Below are 27,048 nucleotides of genomic sequence, written 5' to 3' on the forward strand. Positions count from 1 at the left end.
GTAATAAAACATATCATTTGTAATACAAGCTGTATTTCTGTCTTTCCTTGTTGAAAACAAACTTTTCAACACAAGGCACTTTATTATCTTAGTTGCTTGCATCAATCATCCCAAATTCAGTGTTTTCCTTATATATGTATAACCTATATCCACACAGTCTTGGACCACAATATGCTGGTTATATTTTAGATCAGCATGTTGTATGAACTTAACTCATATGGCTAGTTTAACAGTCAGTGAATAAACTTCTCATGCAGTCATAGCCATATTGGGATTATTTCTATATCCCCTTCAGAACCAACAAGATTAAAATATTGATATACTGGACGGGAGAGATCCAGTTGCAAATCCTGACTGACCACGAAGTTCACTAAACAGATCTCCCATCAGTTTCTCTCATTCACATGGTTGTAATGGATTCAGTTACCATGTAAGCCACCTGGGGGGATTTAAACCCCACTGCTGTACAGGTAATCCTTGACTTATGACCACAACCGAGCCCCAAATTTTTGTCGCTTAGTGAGAGAATTAAGTGAATTTTGTCCCATTTTATGACCTTTCTTGCCCCAATTAAGTGAATCCCCGCAGTTGTTAAGTTAGTAAACTAGTTGTTAACTGAATCTGGCTTCCCTATTGACTTTGCTTGTCAGAGGTTCGCAAAAAGTGATCACATGACCCAGAACACTACAACCGTCATAAATATGAACCAATTGCCAAGCATCCAAATTTTCATCACGTGACCACGGGGTTGCTGTAACAGTCATGTGAAAAAAAACGGTCATAGGTCACTTTTTTCACTGTCGTCGTAACTGAGCAGTCACTAAATGAAAGGTTGTAAGTCAAGGACTACCTGCACAAGACTGTGAGGTAGGATGGGCTGAAGAAGACAACTGACTGAAAGTCATCTCAAGGATGTGGTAGTACTTAGCAGTGCTGAGTGATCTCAAAGAAGCGAACAGGTTAAATTTGGTGAATACGTAGCAACGGAAGGCAACAATAATAGTAATGGAGGGATGAAAAAAAAAATCAAAGACGCTAATGCCAAATCATCCTCGAGCTGTTGACAAAACCAGAGATCACCGGGACTGGTGCCCAACTGTGGGGGACACTGCTGTTTTTTTTAAAAAAAAAGCCACTTTAAAAAAGAAAGCGAGACATTAGTGCAGGTTTGAGTCCCACCAGGCTCAAGGTTGACTCAGCCTTCCATCCTTCCGAGGTAGGTAAAATGAGGACCCAGATTGTTGGGGGCAATAAGCTGACTTTGTAATAATGCCGCTTGGGGGGGGGGCGAAAGCCCTAATAAGCAGGCATATACATAGAATGAAGGCTATTGCTAAGCACATTGGTTTGTGCTTAAATTGTAAGCCGCCCTGAGTCTTCGGAGAAGGGCGGGATATAAATGGAATTAAAATAAAATAAATAAATAAAATAAAATAAATGAAGAAAATAAATTTGTAACCGCGTATTAGATTTGCAAAAGCCACTTCAAGTTACTTCCCCCTCCCTCTGACCAGGCATCATTTCAGCAGCCGTCCGCGTCATAAAGTCCTCACTGCGGGCACGACGTGGCCGCTCAACCTTCCCCCCCCCAAAGCCACCCACGGAACCTCAGCATCAACTCTCTCACCCGCCTCCTCTCCCGACCGGAAACGTTTATGGAGCTGTTATGCCAACGGTTGTGAGATCACAAGCGCTTCCAGCCAATAGAATCGGCGCTCTCCACCTCAGAGAGAGAGAGAGAGAGAGAGATTCACTTTTGCCACCTCCCATTGGCGGGCTTGTTCCCCATCAGTTCTAATTAGCATAACAACGTCTTTTTCCCTAAAACCCTGAGCCACAACGACTTGGGATTGCTTAAATCTGACGGCCACCAGCAGTGGGCGTGACCCTCCCAGACCGTCGCAGCCAGTAGGAAGGTAGGCCCTTTCTCTCGCGTCGCCCTCTCTCTCTCTCTCTCGGCTTCCCTCCCCAACCTCCTCCGCTTCTAAAGAAAGAAAGGGCGGCGCTCGGAGCTCCTCGTCCAATGAGGAGAGCAAGCAGTGTCTGGCACGGGGCGTGGCCTCGCTCGGCAGCCCCGCCCCCTTCCCCCCCCCCCCCCACTGGCGAGCTCCAGAGATGTGCCAGGGCAGCGAAGGCGGCTGTTGGAGGCAGGCTAGCGAGGGAGGAAGGACGGACGCGGAAAGCCGGTGTCTCGGGATGAACGGCTCGGCCCGGGCGCTCTTCGACAGCAAGGAGCGCGTCCTGTTGCTGGGCGAGAGTTTCGAGAAGCAGCCGCGCTGCGCCTTCCACACCTTGCGCTGTGAGTCGAAGCGGGAGCTTTAGCTGGGGGTTGTGAAGCAGGTGGGGAAGGGGCTGCGGGGCGGGGAAGAGGGTGGGCTTGCTGGAAGGCTGTGCAAGTGAGGACGGAGCTCCGGTTGAGGAGCAGGGGGGAACCCTCGGCTGTTAAAGTCAACTCGTAAGACCCTCGGCTACTGCTAAGCTTGTAAGCCGCCCTGAGTCTTCGGAGAAGGGCGGGATATAAATGGAATAAAAATAAAGAGACCGATGAGAGAAGATGCGTGTCTGTGTGTGTGTGAGTGAGTGTGAGCTTTCGTGGACTGAGACGTAGAGGTGTGTGTGTGTGTGCTTTCGTGGACTGAGACGTAGCCCTTAACATCTGCGCCGTGGGATTTGCATTTTTCAGGACATCTTGTTAACAGTAGTTGGTGCGGAAGTCTACTCAAGATCGGACCCGTCCTGACGTTTTAAGAAACCCGGGAGTCCTTCGAGGGAGAAGGGACAGTGTTTTCGGTGGAGGGATTTGGTTTTATTTTAGATTCAGAAACAAAATCGGAGCCCCGTTGCTTTAAGTAGCACCGTTTCTCCTTCATTCGGGTATCGAGTAAAAAGTCAGTGTGAGAAAACTCTCCTGTAAGAGGGATTAAACCCGCTTGCATCATAGGGATCAAGTTTCGTTCTGTGACATCTCAGCTGGTCAGTCAGTTTTTAAGGAAAGCGTATTTTAATTTTTAATTTAATTTTAATCCCATTTATATCCCGCCCTTCTCCGAAGACTCAGGGCGGCTTACAAGCTTAGCAGTAGCCTTCATTCTATGTATATGCCTGCTTATTAGGGCTTTCACACACACCCCAAGCGGCATTATTACAAAGTCAGCTTAATTGCCCCCAACAATCTGGGTCCTCATTTACCTACCTCGGAAGGATGGAAGGCTGAGTCAACCTTGAGCCTGGTGGGATGCGAACCTGCGAACCTGCACTAATTGCAGGCAGCTGGTGTTACTTAAGGAGGCATTAGCCCACTGCTCCACCAAGGCTCATTTTGAGAAATGGGTGAGGAGAACCTGGTGAAGTTTACTGGAAGGTGACAGTGGAGGGATTGTGGCTTGGCTTGGGGTGAGAAGGCTTGAGAAATAGCTGAGTTTCCAGAGGTTGCCCAACCATCTTCGTATCTCTCATAAAATAATTGTTTGTGGCTAGGTGAGCTTTTATAGGTGAGACTATATTTCAGGAACAAAGTATCTGGGATCTGGAACAGTGCATTTTTAATTGGATTCTTAAAATAAGATTTGTTTATATGTGTGTGTGTTTTACTTACTTTCTTCTATGTGCTTTTAAACATTTCAAATTCAGCTCATAGAGGAATATAGACCAGTTATCACTACCCAAATCATATTTTCTATTCATAGTATAGTTGGGAAAGATCCAATTTTTAGAATGTATGCGTTTTGAGGTATGACAGCATATTTTGTACAATATAGGGCAGTATATTTATTGCTATATTTATTGCAACTTTCATTGTGTTAGAACTGTAACCTAAAGATTTATGTTTACTTTAGAATAGATCTGCTAAGCTTTAGTTTATCTTGACTGCAAGCTTTAAGGGCTTGCAATTTGAAAATTGGGGATACATTTATTTAAAACTTAAGCACTCTGCAGTATCAATAATTAACAGAAGTTAACAGGATCAAGGGCACATTTGACATATTTAGGCAAAAAAATGCAACAACATCCTGGAAGTAAACTAGGTTTGTAACTTTTTAATCTTATGAAATACAGGTAAGAATAAAACATTTCTTCAGTTCACTAAGGTGCACAGTATTTAATAAGAGATAAATCTGACATCTAATGTCTTGAGATTTTCTTTCCATAATTTAAAACCCTGTATATTAGGGGTGCCAAACTCGCAATATCATGTGATGTGTCACGACATATTGCAACTTTTGGCCCGCAAGCGGGCAGTTTGACAGCCCTGCTGTATAGGATAATATCCCTAATCAGTATACCTTTGGGGAACTGTAGGTTAAATTACAATAGTGATTAGTATTAATTCCATATTACCAAAATTATAACTCCTATGTTACAGTGGGTGTGGGAATGTGCAGCTGAGATATTATTTGGATTTGAAGCCTGAAATATATCTTTCTTTCCTGAATCTTAGTTCTGTGTTTTCTGTTGAACGTGATAATTAGAAACAGATTTGTTTAAAATTGATTGTAAAAGAGTGTTGCATAGAAATGCAGAAAAAAGTACTTTCTCTGTAGCAGTGCCTACTCTCTGGAATGAAGTTCTCCCTGAGATTTGAATGCGCGCGTACACACACACACACAAACACACACACCCTCAAGTTTCAAAAAGCCCTAAAGACCTGGCTCTTTGCCCAGGCCTTTGCTGAGCATGACTGAACCCCCTTTTCTTTTTCTTTGTTCCCATGAGGGTTTGTTATCTCTGCCATCTTTGGCCTTGTTTTATGTTGGGCTTTTTAAAAAAAAATGTTTTAACAATGGGTAAACAACCCAGAGTCACTAAGAGTGGAGTGGTATGGGAACCTAATTATTACTAATTTATAATAAGTAGTGGATTACTCCTAGGGACTACTGAATAAGACTAAAGAAGACAGATAAGCTAGTAGTAGAAAAGATACCCTTTGAATAATGTAGCTTTTCCATTTATCTTCTAAGTTGATCAATATTTATGGGATCCTAAATATTTATGATTTTATTCAGATGACTTCAAACCTGCATCAATTGATACATCTTGCGAAGGAGATCTTGAAGTTGGTAAAGGTGAACAGGTAACAGTAATGCTGCCAAATATTGAGGTAAGATTTCTGTATTCCTTAAAAAGACATAGCTATCTTAAAGTGATTACTTTTATGTAAGTGCATGAAGAATATGATTATCAAGGTAGACTGTGCAGATGGGCTATTATATTAGGGGATGGGTAACTTCCAAGATGCTATTGAACTGCAGGATAATGGAAGGTGCAGTCTTAAAATTTGTATTTTGTGTGTTTACAATGAGGATCTGTATTCTGCAACAAATGTTGGCTGCATGTGAGAGCAATAAATAGCAGGAAAATCCTTGTGTTGATTCTTGCATTCTACCAGTTTAGAAGTATCTTTGTAATAGCGGCACAAAAATGATTGAGGTTGACAATAGTTCTGAAGTAGATATATAAGAACATAAATAATTCCTAATAGAAAATAAATAAATAAGGAGTCATTGTTCAGTCTCTTGTTCAAATTAAAAGAACACCTAAGAAGAGACAGCCTTTGATTGTAAAAGTTCTATTTTCACTCAATTTCTATTTCTGAATCTGATCCTGAGATGCAGAATCCATATTGATGCTTTTAAAAACCAACTTTTTACTTGAATGTATATGGCTTTTCATTTCTGACTAGACAAGCTCCCCCATGCTTTGGAGCTTTTTGCTAAGGTCAAACATAGGCATGCTCAACAGTTTGTTCAGTATTTTTGTAAGATGTTTTTTTCTTTTTTCGTTGTTTACTTCTCGGTTTCTAACAGATCTTTCCTCTGATTCATTCTTTAGCCAGAAATAATACCTTTTCCTTTATTGTCCTTATTTTCTGTTCGTCTGACTGCCTTGCTCAGATGTGCAAACCAGCTTTTGCTGTTTTTTTTTTGTCATGGTAAGCCAGAAACCTTCAACCAATTAAGGAAAGGTGCTCCTGCAAACTCTGCAATTTTTATTTATTTTTATTCCATTTATATCCCGCCCTTCTCTGAAGACTCAGGGCGGCTTACAAATTTAGCAGTAATTCCCCCCGCTTCTTGTTTGTCAGAACTTCTAAAAAAGCAAGCAACTTTGGATTACTTAATTCTCCTGGCTTGTTCCTCTTCATAAGTCAAGAACAAACATGCTTACGTTTTTCCTTGTTAAATGTGGAGTTTCCTAGTTTGTTTTAGCCATGTCTGAAAGGAGGAGCCAAGTGGGGAAGACCAGATAGCAGGCACAACATGATAACGATTTGTGTTTTTTGTGACATACGAAGTAGGCTGGAATTGATTTATTGAAGGTCATATAATAAGTCCTTTTGATGAGAGAGATTCATCTTCAGTTCTGTTAAGATATCAAAATATTTCCAGTAAATAGTAAGTTAGAAAACCTCGATAGTTACTCTTCTGTGATAAAACAGTACTGTAAAATTGCTGTATGTAATCTTGAAGCAAATTAGTATTTTCAAAAGTTGTTTGTTGCACTATAGCTGACATGTCCAACTTGTGACGTCAGGTGACGTGCAGCGTATCAGGATGGTTTTGCCATTGCCAGCAATGGGGTGGGCGCAGCTTCCATGTGACGCGTCCGGCCCGTGGGCCGGCAGTTTAACACCGCTGCACTATAGTTTTGATAGAAATTTCAAGAGTTAAAAAAAGAGAGTAATTCATGGCAGTAATTGCTTGCAGTTGCTGATGCCAACATAAACTTCTTTTTTTACTGCTTCATAACTGGGGAGGTATGTTAATTAAGGAGATGGAATAAAATTCTTTTTGTTTTTATGATAAACAAAGGCCAGGTATTAATTGGGCTGGGCTGAATTCAGTGTTCTGTGAAAGACCTGGACAATTGCCATTTCATTATGAAACCTGAATCCTAATATTGGCTTCCCTTTTTCATTTTTCAACGAAATAGAGACTCTTGAGGTTATGTGTGTGAAATGTAAGGGGATTTTAATTATAAAATACAGAACTCTGCCTTTTCTTATTTAAAATAGGGCTCTACTCCACCAGTAACAGTTTTCAAGGGTTCCAAGAAGCCATATCAGAAAGAATGCATCTTAATAATTAACCATGACACTGGCGAATGTAGACTAGAGAAACTTAGTAGCAATATCACAGTGAAGAAAATCAGGTGGGTAGAAAAAAAACTAGCAAAGAAGTTCCTTCTTAAAACATAATAGTTGCTTTGGGATAAAAGTTCTAATAGCCCTTGGCCTCATAGGGTTTCCATTGTCATTTTCTAGCATACGTAGGAAGTGCAATGCAAAAGCTGTCACTTCTGCTTTGATTTTAATATTAACCACAGCTTGTGATTCAGATGTAAATTTAAACTATGATTAATTGAAACTGAAAGCAGCAGCTTTCAAGGTATCCCTTACTGCTACACCAGAACAGAGGAGAGAGCATGGAGGTTCAAAGCTCTTCCAATTTTCTTTCTGTTATACTTGAAATGCATATCCATATCCCATGCATAGTGGCTATTGAAATGTAAGGTGCTTATTTTGTAAGATTTCAATGAGAAGTGGGAATTTTTTTTAAATTCTATCTGGACAACTCCTATTTGCTTTCCTTAACCCAGGGGTCTTCAAACTAGGCCCTTTTATGACTTGTGGACTTCAACTCCCAGAATTCCTCAGCCAGCGAGCGTGGCTGAGGAATTCTGGGAGTTGAAGTCCACAAGCCATAAAAGGTCCAAGTTTGAAGACCTCTGCCTTAACCCCATTTCTGAGCGTGCTCTATCTTTTTAATGTATACTGGAACAAATTTAACTATTTTTCTGTAAATAAGCAAGTTTAGACTTGTTTATTAAAAACTTCAGCACATTTTCATGAAATAACTAATCTGTAACAACTGTAATATGTTAGGGAGACTTTATCCATGTCTCAGAAGTTCATCTGTTTTGTATATTCTTAAAAGTGTTGGAAAAGCAAACGGTTACATATTTTTCAAGAATTTTTTCCCCCCTTAATGATCTGATGCAGAGGTGAAGGAAGCAGCAAGGTGCAGTCTCGTATTGAGCAACAGCAGCAGCAGCTAATGAAACACACTAATAAGATGCCAAACCACCACAAATCCTCTCCACCAAAAGAAAAGATGTCTCCGCCTTCTCCTATGGATGATATTGAAAGAGGTAAATTATCGCTATATTCCTTGAGATTGTAGAGTGTTAAACTGACTCCGTAGCTTGAAGACTTTGAGGCTGAAGTTCTTTACTTAATTGTCCTTGAGAAGGTAAGTTTGGTGGGGAGGGGTACCAGCTTCTCATTCAGATGGGAGTCATATGATTATGTGTTCACCTGCTCTGCCTATATGCAGAATAATATATAATGTGGGAAAGTTTTTAATCTGTCTTTCCATTCAGTTTGCTGGCTTGTTAGGTTCACTCGTGTGTAGAGGAAGGTGATTTTATATATATATATATATATATATATATATATATATATATATATATATATATATATATATATATATATATATATATATATATATATGTTTTCGTAGATTCTCGCGGGTGTCTGTATGTGTAGATCTAGAGTCTCGGGTTTCTTCCCGCGTTCCTTTCATCTTCAGAAAGTTGTGGCGACGTTTCGACGAAATCCCATCCGTCATCATCAGGCCGGAGTGTTCCTCCTGCTGCTTCCAGGAGCAATGCGTGGTCTGGCTGTTCCTTTCCTTCCAACTGCCGGTGGGGCTGTGTTCTGATTGGGTGGAGGCGTGGCTGCTTTCTGATTGGGTGGGGGTGTCCTCCGACTGGGTGGAGGCGTGGTTGTCTTCTGATTGAGTGGAGGCGTGGCTGTCTTCTGATTGGGTGGATGCGTGGTTGTCTTCTGATTGGTTGGAGGCGTGGCTGTCTTCTGATTGGGAGGGGTGTGTTCTGAATGGGTGGGGTTTTTTGTTGTGTCGTAATATCCTGAGTGTTGTGATTTGGTGTCCTGAGGAGTGGGCTGTGTAGTGGCCTCCAGAGCTTTGGTTTGGCTCCGAGTTCGAGGACCTGCTATGTATCTCTGGTGTGGGTCAGTCAGGTTCGTGTGAGCGTTCTTCTGCTTGGGTGATGGCACTTTTGCTTGACTTGTTCTGTCTTCTGTGTGGGAGAGTTTTTGTTCTGGGTGTGGATGAGTCTTGCTGGGGCTGGTGGCATTTGGGGTAGTTTGTTGGTTTTTTAAATCCTTGTTTGCTGAAATTCGTTTCTCTATCAATGCTGGTTTCCAAATGGCATGTAAGCGGGAGGTGTCGTCTCGCTTGTTCATACTGTCTGGGTGTTTTTCTATTTCAATGGCTTCTCTGATTATTCTGCTATTGAGATGTTCTATTTTGGCGATTGTTTTTGTACCTTCAAAATTGATGTTGTGTCCCGTAGTGTTTATGTGTTGTACTAGTGAAGATGTGTGATCTTTCTTCTGTACTGAGTTCTTATGTTCTTCTACACGTACCTCTATTCTTCTGTTAGTCTGTCCGATGTATGTTGCTGGACAGGAGGCGCATGGGATTTGGTATATGCCCTGGTTTTCCAGTTCTATTTTGTCTTTGGGATTTCTCAGGATGGTTGATATCTTTCTGTCAGTGTTAAATGCGGTTTTGATGTTATGTTTGCGTAGTACTTTACTGATTTTGTCGGTTGTTCCTTTTATGTAGGGCAAGATGGCTCGTCCGTTGTTCTGTTCTTCTTCTTGGATGTTTTTCTGTTTCGGAGTCCCCTGCTGAATCATATTGGTGATTTTGTTTTTTTGGAACTTGTTTGCTGTCAATATGTCTGTCAGGGTGTGTAGTTCTGTTTGTATATGTGTTTCATCTGCAAGGCGTCTTGTTCTTGTTATTAGTGTTTTGGCTACTGAATTTATTTGTGCTGGGTGATGATGTGATTGCGCATTGAGGTAACGGTTGGTGTGTGTTTTCTTTCGGTAGACTGTGTGTCCTAGGGTGCCGTTTTGTTTTTTGTATATAAGTACATCCAGGAAAGGTAACTGGTTGTTTGTTTCAATCTCCATGGTGAATTTTATTTTGGGATGTAGGCTGTTCAGGTGTGTTAGGAAGTTTTCTAGCTCCTTTCTTCCGTGGGGCCAGATCACGAAGGTGTCATCCACATATCTGAGCCACAGTTTTGGTTTGTTTGTAGTCTTTTCCAGAGCGTTAGTTTCAAATTCTTCCATGAAAAGGTTGGCGATAACTGGTGATAGAGGGGATCCCATTGGTGCGCCTTCTATTTGTTTGTATCTCTGGCCTCTGTGTATGAAGTATGTGTTTGATAAGCAGTGTTCTGCTAGTTCTATAATATGGTTTGGTGGTTGGTATTTGCTTCTTATTGTTGATAGAGCTTCTTGGACTGGCACCTGGGTGTATAGTGATACCACATCGAAGCTGACTAGCAAGTCTTTTTGGTCTATCTGTAGATTTTTCACTAATTCTATAAAGTGGTGTGAGTTTTGGACATATGAAGCTGCCATTTCTGCTTGAGGTTGTAATTGTTTTGCTAGGTATTTAGCTAGGTTTTGTAGTGGTGAGCCTATAGAACTTACTATGGGTCTTAGTGGGATTCCATCTTTGTGTATTTTGGGGAGGCCATATAGTTTTGGGCATCTGGATGACTTCTCCCTAGGAATGATTGTTTGTTGGATTTCTTGGCTTATAGAAGTTGATTTTATCTTTTTCTTGGTGGTCTTTTCTAGATAGGTTGTGGGATCTGTATATATAGGTTTGTATGTAGTTTCTTTGAGTAAGTTGGACAGTTTCTCTTCATAGTCTGATGTGTCCATTACCACTGTAGCATTGCCTTTATCTGCTGGTAGTATGATTATGCTGTTGTCTTTTCTTAGGTTTTGCAATGCTACTTGTTCTTCTTTTGTTAGGTTGCTTTTGGGTGGTTTGCTTGTGCATAGGATGTGGGTGACTTCATGTCTGACTTGGTCTGCTTCATCTGCATTGAGTTTAGTTAAGCTGGTTTCAACTCCACATATGATGGTTTCTGTGGGAATTTTCTTTGGTGCAACAGCGAAGTTGAAACCTTTTGCTAGGATGTTTGTTTCTGCTGTTGTTAGTCTTCTGTGGGAGATGTTATGCACTACTTGTTGTAGATGTTGTTGTGATGTGGTTGTTTGGTTGTTGTAGTTCTCTAATTGTTTGAGTTTCTTTGAATGTCTGTTGTTTTTATAGATGGTCTCTGTTTCTGCTCTCCAAACCGCCAGTTGTTTCACTTTGTCCCATAGTATCGGGTGAATAATGTTGCTGAGTTTGAGATGTAATGTTAGTAGGTCCTTGTTTGTTTGGTCTAATTGAAATCTTTTATTGTGGAGTTCATTTCTTAGTAATGCCATTTCTGTTCTTCTTAGAATGCGTTTGGTTGAAGTGGTATTGATGTGGAATTTCAATTTGAAACAATTTGGTCTTATATTTTGGTCTCGACACTGGCATAGGAAAGGTATGTCACTTAGTATTCTTGCTCTTCGTACTTCTGACTTTTCGTAAGTCCTGGTTAGTTGGTAGATGTCCTCCCCGTAGAGGTATGATATTTGTTTTCGTAGATTCTCGCGGGTGTCTGTATGTGTAGATCTAGAGTCTCGGGTTTCTTCCCGCGTTCCTTTCATCTTCAGAAAGTTGTGGCGACGTTTCGACGAAATCCCATCCGTCATCATCAGGCCGGAGTGTTCCTCCTGCTGCTTCCAGGAGCAATGCGCGGTCTGGCTGTTCCTTTCCTTCCAACTGCCGGTGGGGCTGTGTTCTGATTGGGTGGAGGCGTGGCTGCTTTCTGATTGGGTGGGGGTGTCCTCCGACTGGGTGGAGGCGTGGTTGTCTTCTGATTGAGTGGAGGCGTGGCTGTCTTCCTATCTAGAAAAGACCACCAAGACCACCAAGACCACCAAGAAAAAGATAAAATCAACTTCTATAAGCCAAGAAATCCAACAAACAATCATTCCTAGGGAGAAGTCATCCAGATGCCCAAAACTATATGGCCTCCCCAAAATACACAAAGATGGAATCCCAATAAGACCCATAGTAAGTTCTATAGGCTCACCACTACAAAACCTAGCTAAATACCTAGCAAAACAATTACAACCTCAAGCAGAAATGGCAGCTTCATATGTCCAAAACTCACACCACTTTATAGAATTAGTGAAAAATCTACAGATAGACCAAAAAGACTTGCTAGTCAGCTTCGATGTGGTATCACTATTCACCCAGGTGCCAGTCCAAGAAGCTCTATCAACAATAAGAAGCAAATACCAACCACCAAACCATATTATAGAACTAGCAGAACACTGCTTATCAAACACATACTTCATACACAGAGGCCAGAGATACAAACAAATAGAAGGCGCACCAATGGGATCCCCTCTATCACCAGTTATCGCCAACCTTTTCATGGAAGAATTTGAAACTAACGCTCTGGAAAAGACTACAAACAAACCAAAACTGTGGCTCAGATATGTGGATGACACCTTCGTGATCTGGCCCCACGGAAGAAAGGAGCTAGAAAACTTCCTAACACACCTGAACAGCCTACATCCCAAAATAAAATTCACCATGGAGATTGAAACAAACAACCAGTTACCTTTCCTGGATGTACTTATATACAAAAAACAAAACGGCACCCTAGGACACACAGTCTACCGAAAGAAAACACACACCAACCGTTACCTCAATGCGCAATCACATCATCACCCAGCACAAATAAATTCAGTAGCCAAAACACTAATAACAAGAACCAGACGCCTCGCAGATGAAACACATATACAAACAGAACTACACACCCTGACAGACATATTGACAGCAAACAAGTTCCAAAAAAACAAAATCACCAATATGATTCAGCAGGGGACTCCGAAACAGAAAAACATCCAAGAAGAAGAACAGAACAACGGACGAGCCATCTTGCCCTACATAAAAGGAACAACCGACAAAATCAGTAAAGTACTACGCAAACATAACATCAAAACCGCATTTAACACTGACAGAAAGATATCAACCATCCTGAGAAATCCCAAAGACAAAATAGAACTGGAAAACCAGGGCATATACCAAATCCCATGCGCCTCCTGTCCAGCAACATACATCGGACAGACTAACAGAAGAATAGAGGTACGTGTAGAAGAACATAAGAACTCAGTACAGAAGAAAGATCACACATCTTCACTAGTACAACACATAAACACTACGGGACACAACATCAATTTTGAAGGTACAAAAACAATCGCCAAAATAGAACATCTCAATAGCAGAATAATCAGAGAAGCCATTGAAATAGAAAAACACCCAGACAGTATGAACAAGCGAGACGACACCTCCCGCTTACATGCCATTTGGAAACCAGCATTGATAGAGAAACGAATTTCAGCAAACAAGGATTTAAAAAACCAACAAACTACCCCAAATGCCACCAGCCCCAGCAAGACTCATCCACACCCAGAACAAAAACTCTCCCACACAGAAGAGAGAACAAGTCAAGCAAAAGTGCCATCACCCAAGCAGAAGAACGCTTACACGAACCTGACTGACCCACACCAGAGATACATAGCAGGTCCTCGAACTCGGAGCCAAACCAAAGCTCTGGAGGCCACTACACAGCCCACTCCTCAGGACACCAAATCACAACACTCAGGATATTACGACACAACAAAAAACCCCACCCATTCAGAACACACCCCTCCCAATCAGAAGACAGCCACGCCTCCAACCAATCAGAAGACAACCACGCATCCACCCAATCAGAAGACAGCCACGCCTCCACTCAATCAGAAGACAACCACGCCTCCACCCAGTCGGAGGACACCCTCACCCAATCAGAAAGCAGCCACGCCTCCACCCAATCAGAACACAGCCCCACCGGCAGTTGGAAGGAAAGGAACAGCCAGACCACGCATTGCTCCTGGAAGCAGCAGGAGGAACACTCCGGCCTGATGATGACGGATGGGATTTCGTCGAAACGTCGCCACAACTTTCTGAAGATGAAAGGAACGCGGGAAGAAACCCGAGACTCTAGATCTACACATACAGACACCCGCGAGAATCTACGAAAACAAATATCATACCTCTACGGGGAGGACATCTACCAACTAACCAGGACTTACGAAAAGTCAGAAGTACGAAGAGCAAGAATACTAAGTGACATACCTTTCCTATGCCAATGTCGAGACCAAAATATAAGACCAAATTGTTTCAAATTGAAATTCCACATCAATACCACTTCAACCAAACGCATTCTAAGAAGAACAGAAATGGCATTACTAAGAAATGAACTCCACAATAAAAGATTTCAATTAGACCAAACAAACAAGGACCTACTAACATTACATCTCAAACTCAGCAACATTATTCACCCGATACTATGGGACAAAGTGAAACAACTGGTGGTTTGGAGAGCAGAAACAGAGACCATCTATAAAAACAACAGACATTCAAAGAAACTCAAACAATTAGAGAACTACAACAACCAAACAACCACATCACAACAACATCTACAACAAGTAGTGCATAACATCTCCCACAGAAGACTAACAACAGCAGAAACAAACATCCTAGCAAAAGGTTTCAACTTCGCTGTTGCACCAAAGAAAACTCCCACAGAAACCATCATATGTGGAGTTGAAACCAGCTTAACTAAACTCAATGCAGATGAAGCAGACCAAGTCAGACATGAAGTCACCCACATCCTATGCACAAGCAAACCACCCAAAAGCAACCTAACAAAAGAAGAACAAGTAGCATTGCAAAACCTAAGAAAAGACAACAGCATAATCATACTACCAGCAGATAAAGGCAATGCTACAGTGGTAATGGACACATCAGACTATGAAGAGAAACTGTCCAACTTACTCAAAGAAACTACATACAAACCTATATATACAGATCCCACAACCTATCTAGAAAAGACCACCAAGAAAAAGATAAAATCAACTTCTATAAGCCAAGAAATCCAACAAACAATCATTCCTAGGGAGAAGTCATCCAGATGCCCAAAACTATATGGCCTCCCCAAAATACACAAAGATGGAATCCCACTAAGACCCATAGTAAGTTCTATAGGCTCACCACTACAAAACCTAGCTAAATACCTAGCAAAACAATTACAACCTCAAGCAGAAATGGCAGCTTCATATGTCCAAAACTCACACCACTTTATAGAATTAGTGAAAAATCTACAGATAGACCAAAAAGACTTGCTAGTCAGCTTCGATGTGGTATCACTATTCACCCAGGTGCCAGTCCAAGAAGCTCTATCAACAATAAGAAGCAAATACCAACCACCAAACCATATTATAGAACTAGCAGAACACTGCTTATCAAACACATACTTCATACACAGAGGCCAGAGATACAAACAAATAGAAGGCGCACCAATGGGATCCCCTCTATCACCAGTTATCGCCAACCTTTTCATGGAAGAATTTGAAACTAACGCTCTGGAAAAGACTACAAACAAACCAAAACTGTGGCTCAGATATGTGGATGACACCTTCGTGATCTGGCCCCACGGAAGAAAGGAGCTAGAAAACTTCCTAACACACCTGAACAGCCTACATCCCAAAATAAAATTCACCATGGAGATTGAAACAAACAACCAGTTACCTTTCCTGGATGTACTTATATACAAAAACAAAACGGCACCCTAGGACACACAGTCTACCGAAAGAAAACACACACCAACCGTTACCTCAATGCGCAATCACATCATCACCCAGCACAAATAAATTCAGTAGCCAAAACACTAATAACAAGAACAAGACGCCTTGCAGATGAAACACATATACAAACAGAACTACACACCCTGACAGACATATTGACAGCAAACAAGTTCCAAAAAAACAAAATCACCAATATGATTCAGCAGGGGACTCCGAAACAGAAAAACATCCAAGAAGAAGAACAGAACAACGGACGAGCCATCTTGCCCTACATAAAAGGAACAACCGACAAAATCAGTAAAGTACTACGCAAACATAACATCAAAACCGCATTTAACACTGACAGAAAGATATCAACCATCCTGAGAAATCCCAAAGACAAAATAGAACTGGAAAACCAGGGCATATACCAAATCCCATGCGCCTCCTGTCCAGCAACATACATCGGACAGACTAACAGAAGAATAGAGGTACGTGTAGAAGAACATAAGAACTCAGTACAGAAGAAAGATCACACATCTTCACTAGTACAACACATAAACACTACGGGACACAACATCAATTTTGAAGGTACAAAAACAATCGCCAAAATAGAACATCTCAATAGCAGAATAATCAGAGAAGCCATTGAAATAGAAAAACACCCAGACAGTATGAACAAGCGAGACGACACCTCCCGCTTACATGCCATTTGGAAACCAGCATTGATAGAGAAACGAATTTCAGCAAACAAGGATTTAAAAAACCAACAAACTACCCCAAATGCCACCAGCCCCAGCAAGACTCATCCACACCCAGAACAAAAACTCTCCCACACAGAAGACAGAACAAGTCAAGCAAAAGTGCCATCACCCAAGCAGAAGAACGCTCACACGAACCTGACTGACCCACACCAGAGATACATAGCAGGTCCTCGAACTCGGAGCCAAACCAAAGCTCTGGAGGCCACTACACAGCCCACTCCTCAGGACACCAAATCACAACACTCAGGATATTACGACACAACAAAAAACCCCACCCATTCAGAACACACCCCTCCCAATCAGAAGACAGCCACGCCTCCAACCAATCAGAAGACAACCACGCATCCACCCAATCAGAAGACAGCCACGCCTCCACTCAATCAGAAGACAACCACGCCTCCACCCAGTCGGAGGACACCCCCACCCAATCAGAAAGCAGCCACGCCTCCACCCAATCAGAACACAGCCCCACCGGCAGTTGGAAGGAAAGGAACAGCCAGACCACGCATTGCTCCTGGAAGCAGCAGGAGGAACACTCCGGCCTGATGATGACGGATGGGATTTCGTCGAAACGTCGCCACAACTTTCTGAAGATGAAAGGAACGCGGGAAGAAACCCGAGACTCTAGATCTACATATATATATATATATATATATATATATATATATATATATATATATATATATATATATATATATATATATATATATATATATATATATATATATATATATATATATATATATATATATATATATATATATATATATATATATATATATATATATATATATATATATATATATATATCAAAAAAATAAAGGGAACACAAGATAAGACATCCTACTATTAAATACAGTACATTCTGTTGTTTAAGTGTTCCCTTTATTTTTTGAGCAGTATATATATATATATCCATATCCATATACAGGTAGTCCTCAACAATTCATTTAATGACTGTGTGAAGTTACAACGGCACTGAAAAAAAGGGACTTATGACCATTTTTCACAATTATGACTGTTGCAGCATCCCATTTACATTCAGATGCTTGACAGCTGGTTCATATTTATGATGGTTGGGGTATCCTGGGGTCATGTGATCCCCTTTTGTGACCTTCTGACAAGCAAAGTCAATGGGAAAGCCAGATTCAGTTAACAATGGTGTTACTAATTCAACGACTGCAGTGATTCACTTAACAAAGGTGGCAAGAAATGTCGTAAAACATGGCAAAACCCACTTAATTTCTCACTTAGCAACATAAGTTGAAGTCTACCTATACTGAAATACTAGAATCCAAATGTATTGCCTTTTAAATTATTCTTGTCTTGATCAAGTAATTTAAAAATGGAGATGATTTCTTTGAGTTAATTTCAGTTACAGAGGATTACATAGTTTATTCGTGTAGTTTTTCTGGCAGACTTGCAAAAGTGGTTTGAGATTTTTTTAAACAAAATTTCCCAGTCTAGTGAATAGTCACAAGATTTCCTATGGAGTATCCAGGAACTAACCAGGTCTGATCCTGTCTAGCTTTTTCAGGATCTGCCCAGGGCATCTCATTCCTGCACTATATAGAATATATTCTTGTAAGTAAAGCACAGAATTGAGGTTTGTTTCTCCTTTGCCAATCCCTTTTATGAGCAAAGATTTGGCAGGCACAACACTTGTAGACTTCAGAGGAGACTCCATCAAGTGCATAAAAAAAATTATGCAAATCTAGCACAGAGATGCAGTGGACCAGAAATAGTGAAAGCCATGGAATTTACCTTTACTATTTGATTTCCATGCTTGCTGTGCATAAGAAATATCACTCTTTAGCATCCCCCATAAAAAAAATGGACTGAGTAGTTCTGGCCTTGCATTGTCTCTCTCTTTTTTTCTGGCTATAAATACTAACAAATTTTTTTTACTTCCTCTGAGCCAGCATGAAATCCAAGCAATTGGTTTTCTATCACTCTTCTGCAAGATTGCTTCATTTTCATGCTGGTTGGAAGGAAAGGAAGCTTCGGGAATGAAGTGTTGGCAGAACAATTTATTGTTTTGTCAACCTGCTCACTTAACATTATTAAATTCTCTGCAATTCTGTCAGTTTAACTTCCTGCTTGCATGCGACCTGAATCGCTAGAATCATTCTAGGTGGGTTTTTTTGCAGAATATCTGAATATGAACAGGTGAGTAGCTAAACAAAAATTTGAAATATGTAATGTCTTTTCGGTGCTTTAGATATGATAGTTATTTATATTTGATGGAGAATGATTAAAAAACCTTAAAAGGCTTTATTGCCTATACTTAGCTATGATCCAGACATATTTAACTGTTGCTCATCCATTCTCTAGTACAGGAGTCCCCAACCTGCGGGCCATAGCCCAGTACCGGCCCCTGGACTGTTGGCAAGTGCGTGCACATGTGAACACACCCTCTCACTTGCGCTAGTGCCACTTTGGGCATGCGTGGGGGTGCTAGGGCCAGCACAGCATCACGCAGGCACTAGCAGCTCATTTGTGCATACGTGCGGGCACCAGCACCGCCACCAGTGCCACTGTAGGTGTGCGCAACCCACTTGTGTGTGTAGACAGGTGCTAGCACCACTGCTGTGTGTGTACTCATTTTGTGCATGCACACAGATGCATGCACATACATTTCCCTGCTTCTCCCTTTCCCTCTGGGCCACCAATTATTGTCCATGCATGTACAGTTTTTTTTATTCTGTTACTGCAACGGCTGCAATACACCAGCCTTCCCTCTGATCCTTTATTTTTGCCAGCAGTAAAAATAAGCACGGTCTGGTATAAAGTAAAAACCTCATTCTACGCTACACAGATATATAACTCAGTTGTTGACTCTGTTATCTAGATTCTCCAGTCATGTTGATCCTGTTTTATATATTCCCTTGGTCATTATCCTAATTCTTTACTTTCTTTGATAACAGTTTCTGGGTTTTATTTTTTTATTTTTAATTTATTAAGTTTTTTGCCACTCATCTCGCTTCGAAGCGGCTCTGGGTGGTTTACAACATTAAAAGCAATAAAACCATGAAGTAAATATTTCTAAAAACAACTAAAATAGAATTAGAATCCAAGCGGTGTTGTAGTTAACAAATGTGGGGTGAGAGAGCAGGATGCACGGGGAGAGATGGGATTTTCTCTTAATTCATCAATCCCCTCCAGTGTGACACTCCCCTGTTGCAGCCCCAAGCCATCTGCCAGAGCCAGGTCTTCAGGCTGCTGTAGAAGGCCAGAAGGGTGGGAGCCCCATCATAGGGGGTAGGTAGGATGTTCCAAAGGGCAGCAGAAAAGGCTCTTCTCCTGGACCCCACCAGCTGAAATTCCTTGACTGATGGGGCCAGCAGCATATCCCCTTTGCTGACACAGGTGTGTCAAGCCAATCCCACTGAAAGTTTTTCCCTTCTATTAGATTACGGCTTTATTTTCACTAAGTTTTTTGCATGGATACGCATGCGGTTGTCTAGATTAGGGGTCCCCAACCCCAAGTCTGTGGACTAGCACCGGTGTGCGGCATGCCAGAAACCGGTCCATGCAAACAAGCGAAGCCCCCATCCGCGGGCTGCAGGCAGCACATGAAACCACGCCCCCTCCAGTCCATGAGGGGGAAAAAACCCTCTTTCCATTGAACCGGTCCCTGATGCCCAAAAGTTTGGGGACCCCTGGTCTAGATCTCAGGTACCATTTTCTGTGGATGCTGCTTTTCAGTTTGGGTCAGACTGAATTTGAATTTTGCTTCTTTGAACGGCTTGAAAGTCATGCCATTTCCCCCCCCCCTTCCTTCCATTAGTAACAGCAGGAATATCATACTATGTAAAGTAAGATAGAATAAGCTTCCAGCTAAAAACTGTGGCAGATGATTAGAAAGAACTTGGTTGGGTGGTAAATTAATGTTCAAAAATAATAGCTTGTTGTACTGAGGGGCCAGCGCATTCTTCTCAGGCAAAGTCCTTGAATACCCAGAGGAGGGGGGAAAAGCATACAGGCAGGTGTTTCTTTTGTGACTCAACTCTGACTGGAAAATCTTGTCATTTAGTTTCCTGAATAGCTGCTTTAAAAAAAACCCAGTTGCTTCAGGGGAGGGTGTTTAAGATTACATTAAAACAGAGAGTTTCTTTTCTAAGGTTGATTGCTTTGCTTAAGATTTTTTTCCCCCTGAGTCACAGAGTTCCATAGAGGTTGCCCAGCATTCTGCCAACCTGACAATTACATAGCAGGGAAGGACCTTCCAGCAGTGTGGGGTGGTGGATGGGAATGGCAAGAGATTCGTTTTGCATTGCCAAACGGATGGCTGGTACTGGTCAGGGCATAAGTGAAATGGACTCCGTTTAATAAAATCAGAGATGCAGAAAAATATTCTTTAATGAATTAAAAATTAAAGTAGAGGGCAACCTGACAGAAGCTGCCTAAACTAAGTAAAAGGCTATGAACACATGCAGAATTCAAGATCTCTTGCTGCTAAAACTGAATTGTTTGGCACTGATACACACACACACACACACACACACACACACACACACACACACACAGTGTAAAGGAATTGACAAAGAGAAAAGAGTGGTTGTCTCTCATCCCTTCTCCAACCATTTTTACTCTTTGGTATTAAATTAATAATTGTGAGGTTGTAGTTTCCTTGAACAGTCAGGATTTAAACCAGCCACTGCTGCGAAGGAAGTTTTAACGTAGTCTGCCTAGAATCTGAGTGGGGTTGGCAGTACTCCTGCCTGAAGCTCATCAGCAAAATCCCATACAATAAAACACTGCTGTTGCTTTGGGTTCATTAGAAGTAGCAGAGTTTAGTCTGGCTTTGCCTCAAGACTGAAAATGCTGCAGGGCAAATGGCATTGCAAAAGTTAGCTACAGCCAGAATAAGAGTTGTATAGAACTGCTGGGCTGACTTGGGGAACTGATGAAGATCTCAGCTTGCTGGGTTTTGATTCAGAAGTGGTACTTTTTGAAACCCAAAATGCAAATATAATTATACAAATAATCAGTGCGATTTTGACTGGAATACAAATCCAATCGTTCTCCATCTGTCAAGATATGTTGGCTGTCGGTGTCGGGAGGAAGAGCCCTTTCTGCCTCAGTGCCCCTGCTCTTTGGAACATCTTGCCAGCAGGGATGAGATCAGGATCCTCCTCTCGGCCTTCCGGAAGGGCCTTAAAACTTGGCTCTGTGGGCTGGCATGGGGCCCCTGGTGGGTTGCTCCATGCTGGAACCGGTTGGTGGAGTAACAGGAGATTCGACTTCCGTGCTCTGTGTGCTTCTGGTTTTTAGTCTTTATTTAATTCTGGTCAGGACTTTTTTTCTCATAGAACGCTCAGAACGGAGTTCCGGCACCTTTTTTGGATGGAACCTTGTAGGATAGGCAAGGCGGGTTGTATGACATGTGTGAGTTCCGGCACCTTTTTCTTTTACAAAAAAAGCACTGATTCTGGTTAATTTTAACGTTTTTATAATTTTGATTTTATTGTATTGTAAACACAGTCCACAGTGACTTTGTATAGCGAGATGAGCAGTATATATATTTAATAAGTAAATAGAGAAAAAATGTAAAAGGAGCATTTAAAGAAAAAGAAGATAATATTTCTTTAAGGCCTACAGATTAGCTTCAGTGATATATGGAGGACATACGGAAGTCATTTAAATGCTGACATACCTGATTTTAAGCTGATACTGTTCTATGCTTTTATTTTGTTTTATATAATGCTGTTTTATTATCTTATTGAATGTTAATGGCATATTCTGATTCTGTTGTCTGATATCCCAAAGTGAAAGGCAGACTAAATATGCTATTAACAAATTGTGGGAGAAGTGCATTCTCGTAACCTTTGAAACCTGTGACTCAATCAAGCCTTACTTTGCTTCATCCTTAATAAGACTGAATCAATTTGATCTATGAAGCCTGCTCAAAATATTGCTAACCTAGAATAGGGTTTTATTTGCTTCTGAGCCATCCTGTCAAAAGTTGATCTACAGTGAACATATGATCAGCAGGATTTATTTGTCCCAAGTCAATTTGGCCCTACCCAGTGCAGGTAGATCTAAGAATAGCAGCTGTAATTGTTACAGTCATTTGATTAAACTCTAATACTTGTTGCATAATGGGCTATAGAGCAGTGGGACTTGTTGCCATGTTATTTCTGCTGCTATCATTTTAAAAAGCAATGATGAAGCAGATTTATCCGTACATATTTTGTATTAGCTCCTCAGGGCTCTGCATCAGTATTCAAGATTGCTGAAATAAAGAGAGATTTGAGGACCCTTTGCCAGGTTTTTCTCCAAGAGCATTTGTGAATAATCAGTATCAGTTTTGTGCAGAGGCCAGGATTGAAATCAATTATTGAAGAGTCTCTTAAAGGAAAAACATAAAACATATTGAGCTCTGCTTCAAAAAGCCTTCTTATATATTTGGAGTTTTTCTTTTCCAAAAGTGGTATTTTCTCTCTTATTTTTTTTCTCTTTGAGTAAAGATTTCAGCTTTGGGAGCATCTGATCCAATTCTAACCTCTATACCACATAATTAATTATCTCCCGTTAGGTTTGTCAACTGAACATGGTGATTATGTGTGCCTTAAATTCTTTTTTTCCCCTTTTTGCATTGTATTTTTCAGAACTAAAAGCAGAAGCTAAAGTTATAGAGCAAATGAGTAGCTCCGATAGTTCATCGGAATCAAAGAGTTCATCCGCTTCATCAAGTAGTGAAAACAGCTCTAGTGATTCAGAAGAAGAAGGATCAAAGCTCTCTCTTCCCTTGTCAATGCCACACCTACAGCCACAGAATCCCATGATGACAGTATCACAACAGGCCTTCCCAGATGTGGATATTGGATATCGCAGAAGTCAAGAGAGCAGCGGCCGTTTGATGAATACCCTGAGTAAGTAATGAAACAAAGCTTGCTATGATAGACTTAGTCATGAGGAACCCACATGCTGTTAGTTACAACTTTCCAGGCACAGATTTAAGTTACACAACGGCAGTTTGGATTAGAAGGTGGGATAAAAGTTACATTGACCTCTCACTATGCCAAATTAAAGATTGTGGTAAAAACAATTCAGCACAGATGATATCATCCAAGACTGATTTCAGGACTTGGGGATTTAAAACAATTTTGTCTAGAAACATTCATAAATTTCAGAAATGATTTCTGCAGTATAGTTCACATTTCACTTGTAGTAAAATGTTTAGCTTATCTCCAGGGCTGCTTTGCTAAGAACTGAGTTGTGTACAGGACATGACATTTTTGCCTTTTGCCTTATAGGAAACAAGTTACTCCTGTTTACTCCCAGCCTTTATCACAACCTAAAGCTAGCTAGCTAGAATAAATGAATATAGAATAATAGAGTAATTGCTTTTTTTATACAATTCCCAAAACGGACCATTTTAGTTAAAATACAAGCAAGTTGGCATATCCTATGTAAATGGTAGACTCCTACTGTATTTTCCTGATCAAAAAATAGAGCAAAGGATTTTTTTCTGCTTGATTCTGGGATATTATATATAATCAGGAACATTTGGAACATAAATTGTAGCTTAGCTGTCAAAGCCAGCCAAAAATAATGCGACCCAATCATTTGTTTAGCTTGGGCTACTCTGTATGTATCTATATACTATATCTTTATTCAGTTACACTATATTTTATTTTATTTATTTTATTTATTTATTTATTTATTTTATTATTTATTTATTATTTTATTTATAGTCGGACTTCATTATTAACTCCAGTGTTCTCTAGGAATAAGGATTATATAACAATTTATACTAATAAGAGTTATTAATTTTCCTGGCAATTTCTTTAATTTTACTGTCTTCTTGAGTCTTTTTTAATAAGAAGAAAATTTTGAAGGTTTGAGCGTTGACAAAATTAAAATTTTGAAAGAAAACTGGCTTTCTTAAAACATTTCACTGTATCAACGTCAGTTCAGTTTACTGGAATCTATTTTCCTCAACAACCTATGAGGTAGGTTGGACTGAGAGAGAATGATTGGCCCAAGGTCACCCAACTGGCTTTCATAGTTAAAGCGGGACTAGAACTCATGGTTTCCCACATTCTAGGCTGTTATTTTAACCACTAACTAGATCAATCTGACGCTCAATATGAACTTGATAAGGCAAAAAATATAATAAAGCTGTAAGCCTGCAAAAGATTTTTAAAAGTTAAATGAGCATGTGTATGGTCATTTCCTGGGTCACCTGAAAAACTATTTTTAAAAGCTTTTAATAATGGACAGTTGCTTAGAAAACCCAATGAGAAACAGCAAAGTTTTGATTTAGGTAGGATTAGCACTTTATGTTCACTTTATACCCCAAATAGAAAACAGCCCAAAAGCACTGAACATGCTTAATGCTATGATGAATAACTGGGAGGAAAATTTTGGAGAGCATGAGAGAATGATTGAATGGATAGAAATTTGAACAAAATAATTGTATCATTGGGGATTTTGTTTGGGCTCTGTTAACACTATAAAGTTGATGAAGTAGAATTGCTCCTATGATAACTTATAATGCAATATTGCCTTTTGTGGCAACTGAATTCTTTGCCTTTTGTGGCAATAGCCAGCTTACCATACTTGAATTTTTTTTCATAAATATAAACATAATATGAGAAATTTGAAAGAAACTGTTAATTTTTAATAGTAATTACCCCACATTTCTGTATTTAAATGCTTCTTTTATTTAAAGTATAATTTATATTTGTCTCGCTTCTAGGGCAAAGAAATGCATTAAATATATCCTTAATATAAATGTGGCAAATTTTAAGTAAAAAAGTTTCAAATTGCTTCTGGCTGAAGCATTCATAGCCAGTATACAGAACTGATGACCCCTCAGTCCTATTGATTTTATGTCACAACTTATCATTGAAATGTTTTTAGACAGAATTCTTTTTTCTGATTTGTATTGAAATAAATAGAATTACATGAGATTTCTTACCAATTGCGTGGAACATATTATTTGCAAATTATGCTTCTCATGTCTACGCTTATGATGAAAATGGCAGTGTCTTTAAAGGATGTTTAAAACGTTACTATTTTAGAGTTTAAACATTAAAATTACATTGAATACAACTAATTCTGCTTCTGGTTACTTTGTTAGGAAAGAATTGTACAGTGCCATAAGGTGGATATCTGAATCTGGTCTAAATTTATAGAGTTGCATAAGACCTGTATATACTCTGGAATATATATTATTTTCTGAACCTTCCTCCCCAAATATTACTATATATGTTCATAGACGTTCCCTTTTGGTTTGTGATCTTGCTCATCATTAACTACACCTTTATGTCTGGCCAGTTATCATTTCTTTGTTAACTGACCTAAATATAAGAAGACAAACTCTAAATTGCTTTTCCCAGTTAGTATTTTACTAATACTGCCATTCACCAAACACTTATGACAAGAACAATTATTAATGCAGTTGTCCATTCTGTTGCCTTGGTACTGTAGTTCCATTCCTCATATTTTTTGTGAAGACTAACTTGGAATCAGTTGTAACTAGTTCCTTTCCCTCTCAAGAAGCTGGCCTTTGTTTTAATTGCCAAGTTCAATAAGGTTGAGTAATTGAAAGCTATTGAAAGCCTGATGGATCCTATGTATTAGGATTAAAAGATACAGTGATTGGAAACCCTGCCCCTTTATTTGTAAAAAGAAAAGCAACATATGGAATGAAAAGGATAGATTCAGATTATGGTGTTACTGTAGGTTTGATTGCTAACTCTTCTTTACTATGGTGTGACTTGCCATTTTGATTTTAGGAAATGATCTCCAGCTGAGTGATTCTGGAAGTGACAGCGATGATTGAAGATGCTTTGAAGTTTTGAAGATGCATTATTTTCTTTGCTGAAGATGGAAAGTCATTTATTTTGCACTAAGTAATAAAATTGGAACCATGTTATGAACTTTGATAATGAAGTTGACTTAATTTTTATGACATGAAGTTCAGCATTCCTTCTGCCATAACTTTATATGGCTGTTCTAAATGTCTGGATATTGGGTATTTTAGCCAAGCCAGAGTAGCTTCTACTACCTCTTACTTAAAAGTTGGAACAATTAACTATTCTGTGTGGCTTAAATGTGGAGGAAATATTTGTTTATAATATACATATTTTGGATAAACCTTTTACTTGAGCGAACATGTTTATGAGTAAGAGAAAGCAAATAGTTGATATGTGTTACATTTTTATTCTTGGGAGCTAACTCTATGAAAGTACTTTCTAATCAACAGTACAATTTTGTGTAACAATTCAGCTGTAATGAACCCAATCTGAAGTTCCAAATTCTTTCTAGCCAGCAGTTTTTCTTATATGGGTATTGCTAAATTTCTTGTCTTTGGTAATAAACAGTTAATAGCTTTAGTATCTTGGCAACTAAAGGTATATCATTATATAACATATCCTCTTCAAATTCTGTTAAGATCAATTAATTGCTTTTGGTTGGCTGAGAAACAATAAACTATTTATCATTTCCTTAATAACTTGTGTGAATATTGGAACATTTCTGATTCCTTTACCTTTTAAAACTGATGTAAAATATGGAAATAATCTCTGACCTAATAATTACAAAGAAATTACAAAGCATGCAGGCAAACACAATTCTATAGTAAGAGTATGCAAACCACTCTAAGATTTTATTACACCGAAGTGAAATATTTTCTTATGTCTGTATCCCAACAGTTTG

At 39.9% G+C, this 27,048-nt stretch overlaps 1 protein-coding gene across 1 annotated transcript; it reads left to right on the plus strand.

The window, feature by feature from the left end:
- Positions 1-2,068: 2,068 nt before the first annotated feature.
- On the plus strand, positions 2,069-26,847 carry EAF2 (ELL associated factor 2). The gene is made up of 6 exons (XM_081318720.1): positions 2,069-2,299; positions 5,004-5,098; positions 7,013-7,149; positions 8,000-8,148; positions 22,989-23,252; positions 26,127-26,847. The coding sequence occupies exons 1-6, from the start codon at positions 2,116-2,118 to the stop codon at positions 26,171-26,173; spliced, it is 876 nt and encodes a 291-aa protein (XP_081174846.1). The 5' UTR covers positions 2,069-2,115; the 3' UTR covers positions 26,174-26,847.
- The last annotated feature ends 201 nt before the right edge of the window (positions 26,848-27,048 follow it).

This window comes from Vipera berus, assembly GCF_964194415.1.
Source record: "Vipera berus genome assembly, chromosome: 1".
Lineage (NCBI taxonomy): Eukaryota > Metazoa > Chordata > Lepidosauria > Squamata > Viperidae > Vipera > Vipera berus.

What these genes read in the sequence shown, in the direction of transcription:
- EAF2 (XM_081318720.1), top strand. Translation starts at nt 2,116, where the DNA reads ATGTGCCAGGGCAGCGAAGGCGGCTGTTGGAGGCAGGCTAGCGAGGGA. An exon ending in TAATGCTGCCAAATATTGAG is followed by an intron (nt 5,099 to 7,012) that starts GTAAGATTTCTG and finishes TATTTAAAATAG; the next exon opens with GGCTCTACTCCACCAGTAAC. An exon ending in TATGGATGATATTGAAAGAG is followed by an intron (nt 8,149 to 22,988) that starts GTAAATTATCGC and finishes TGTATTTTTCAG; the next exon opens with AACTAAAAGCAGAAGCTAAA.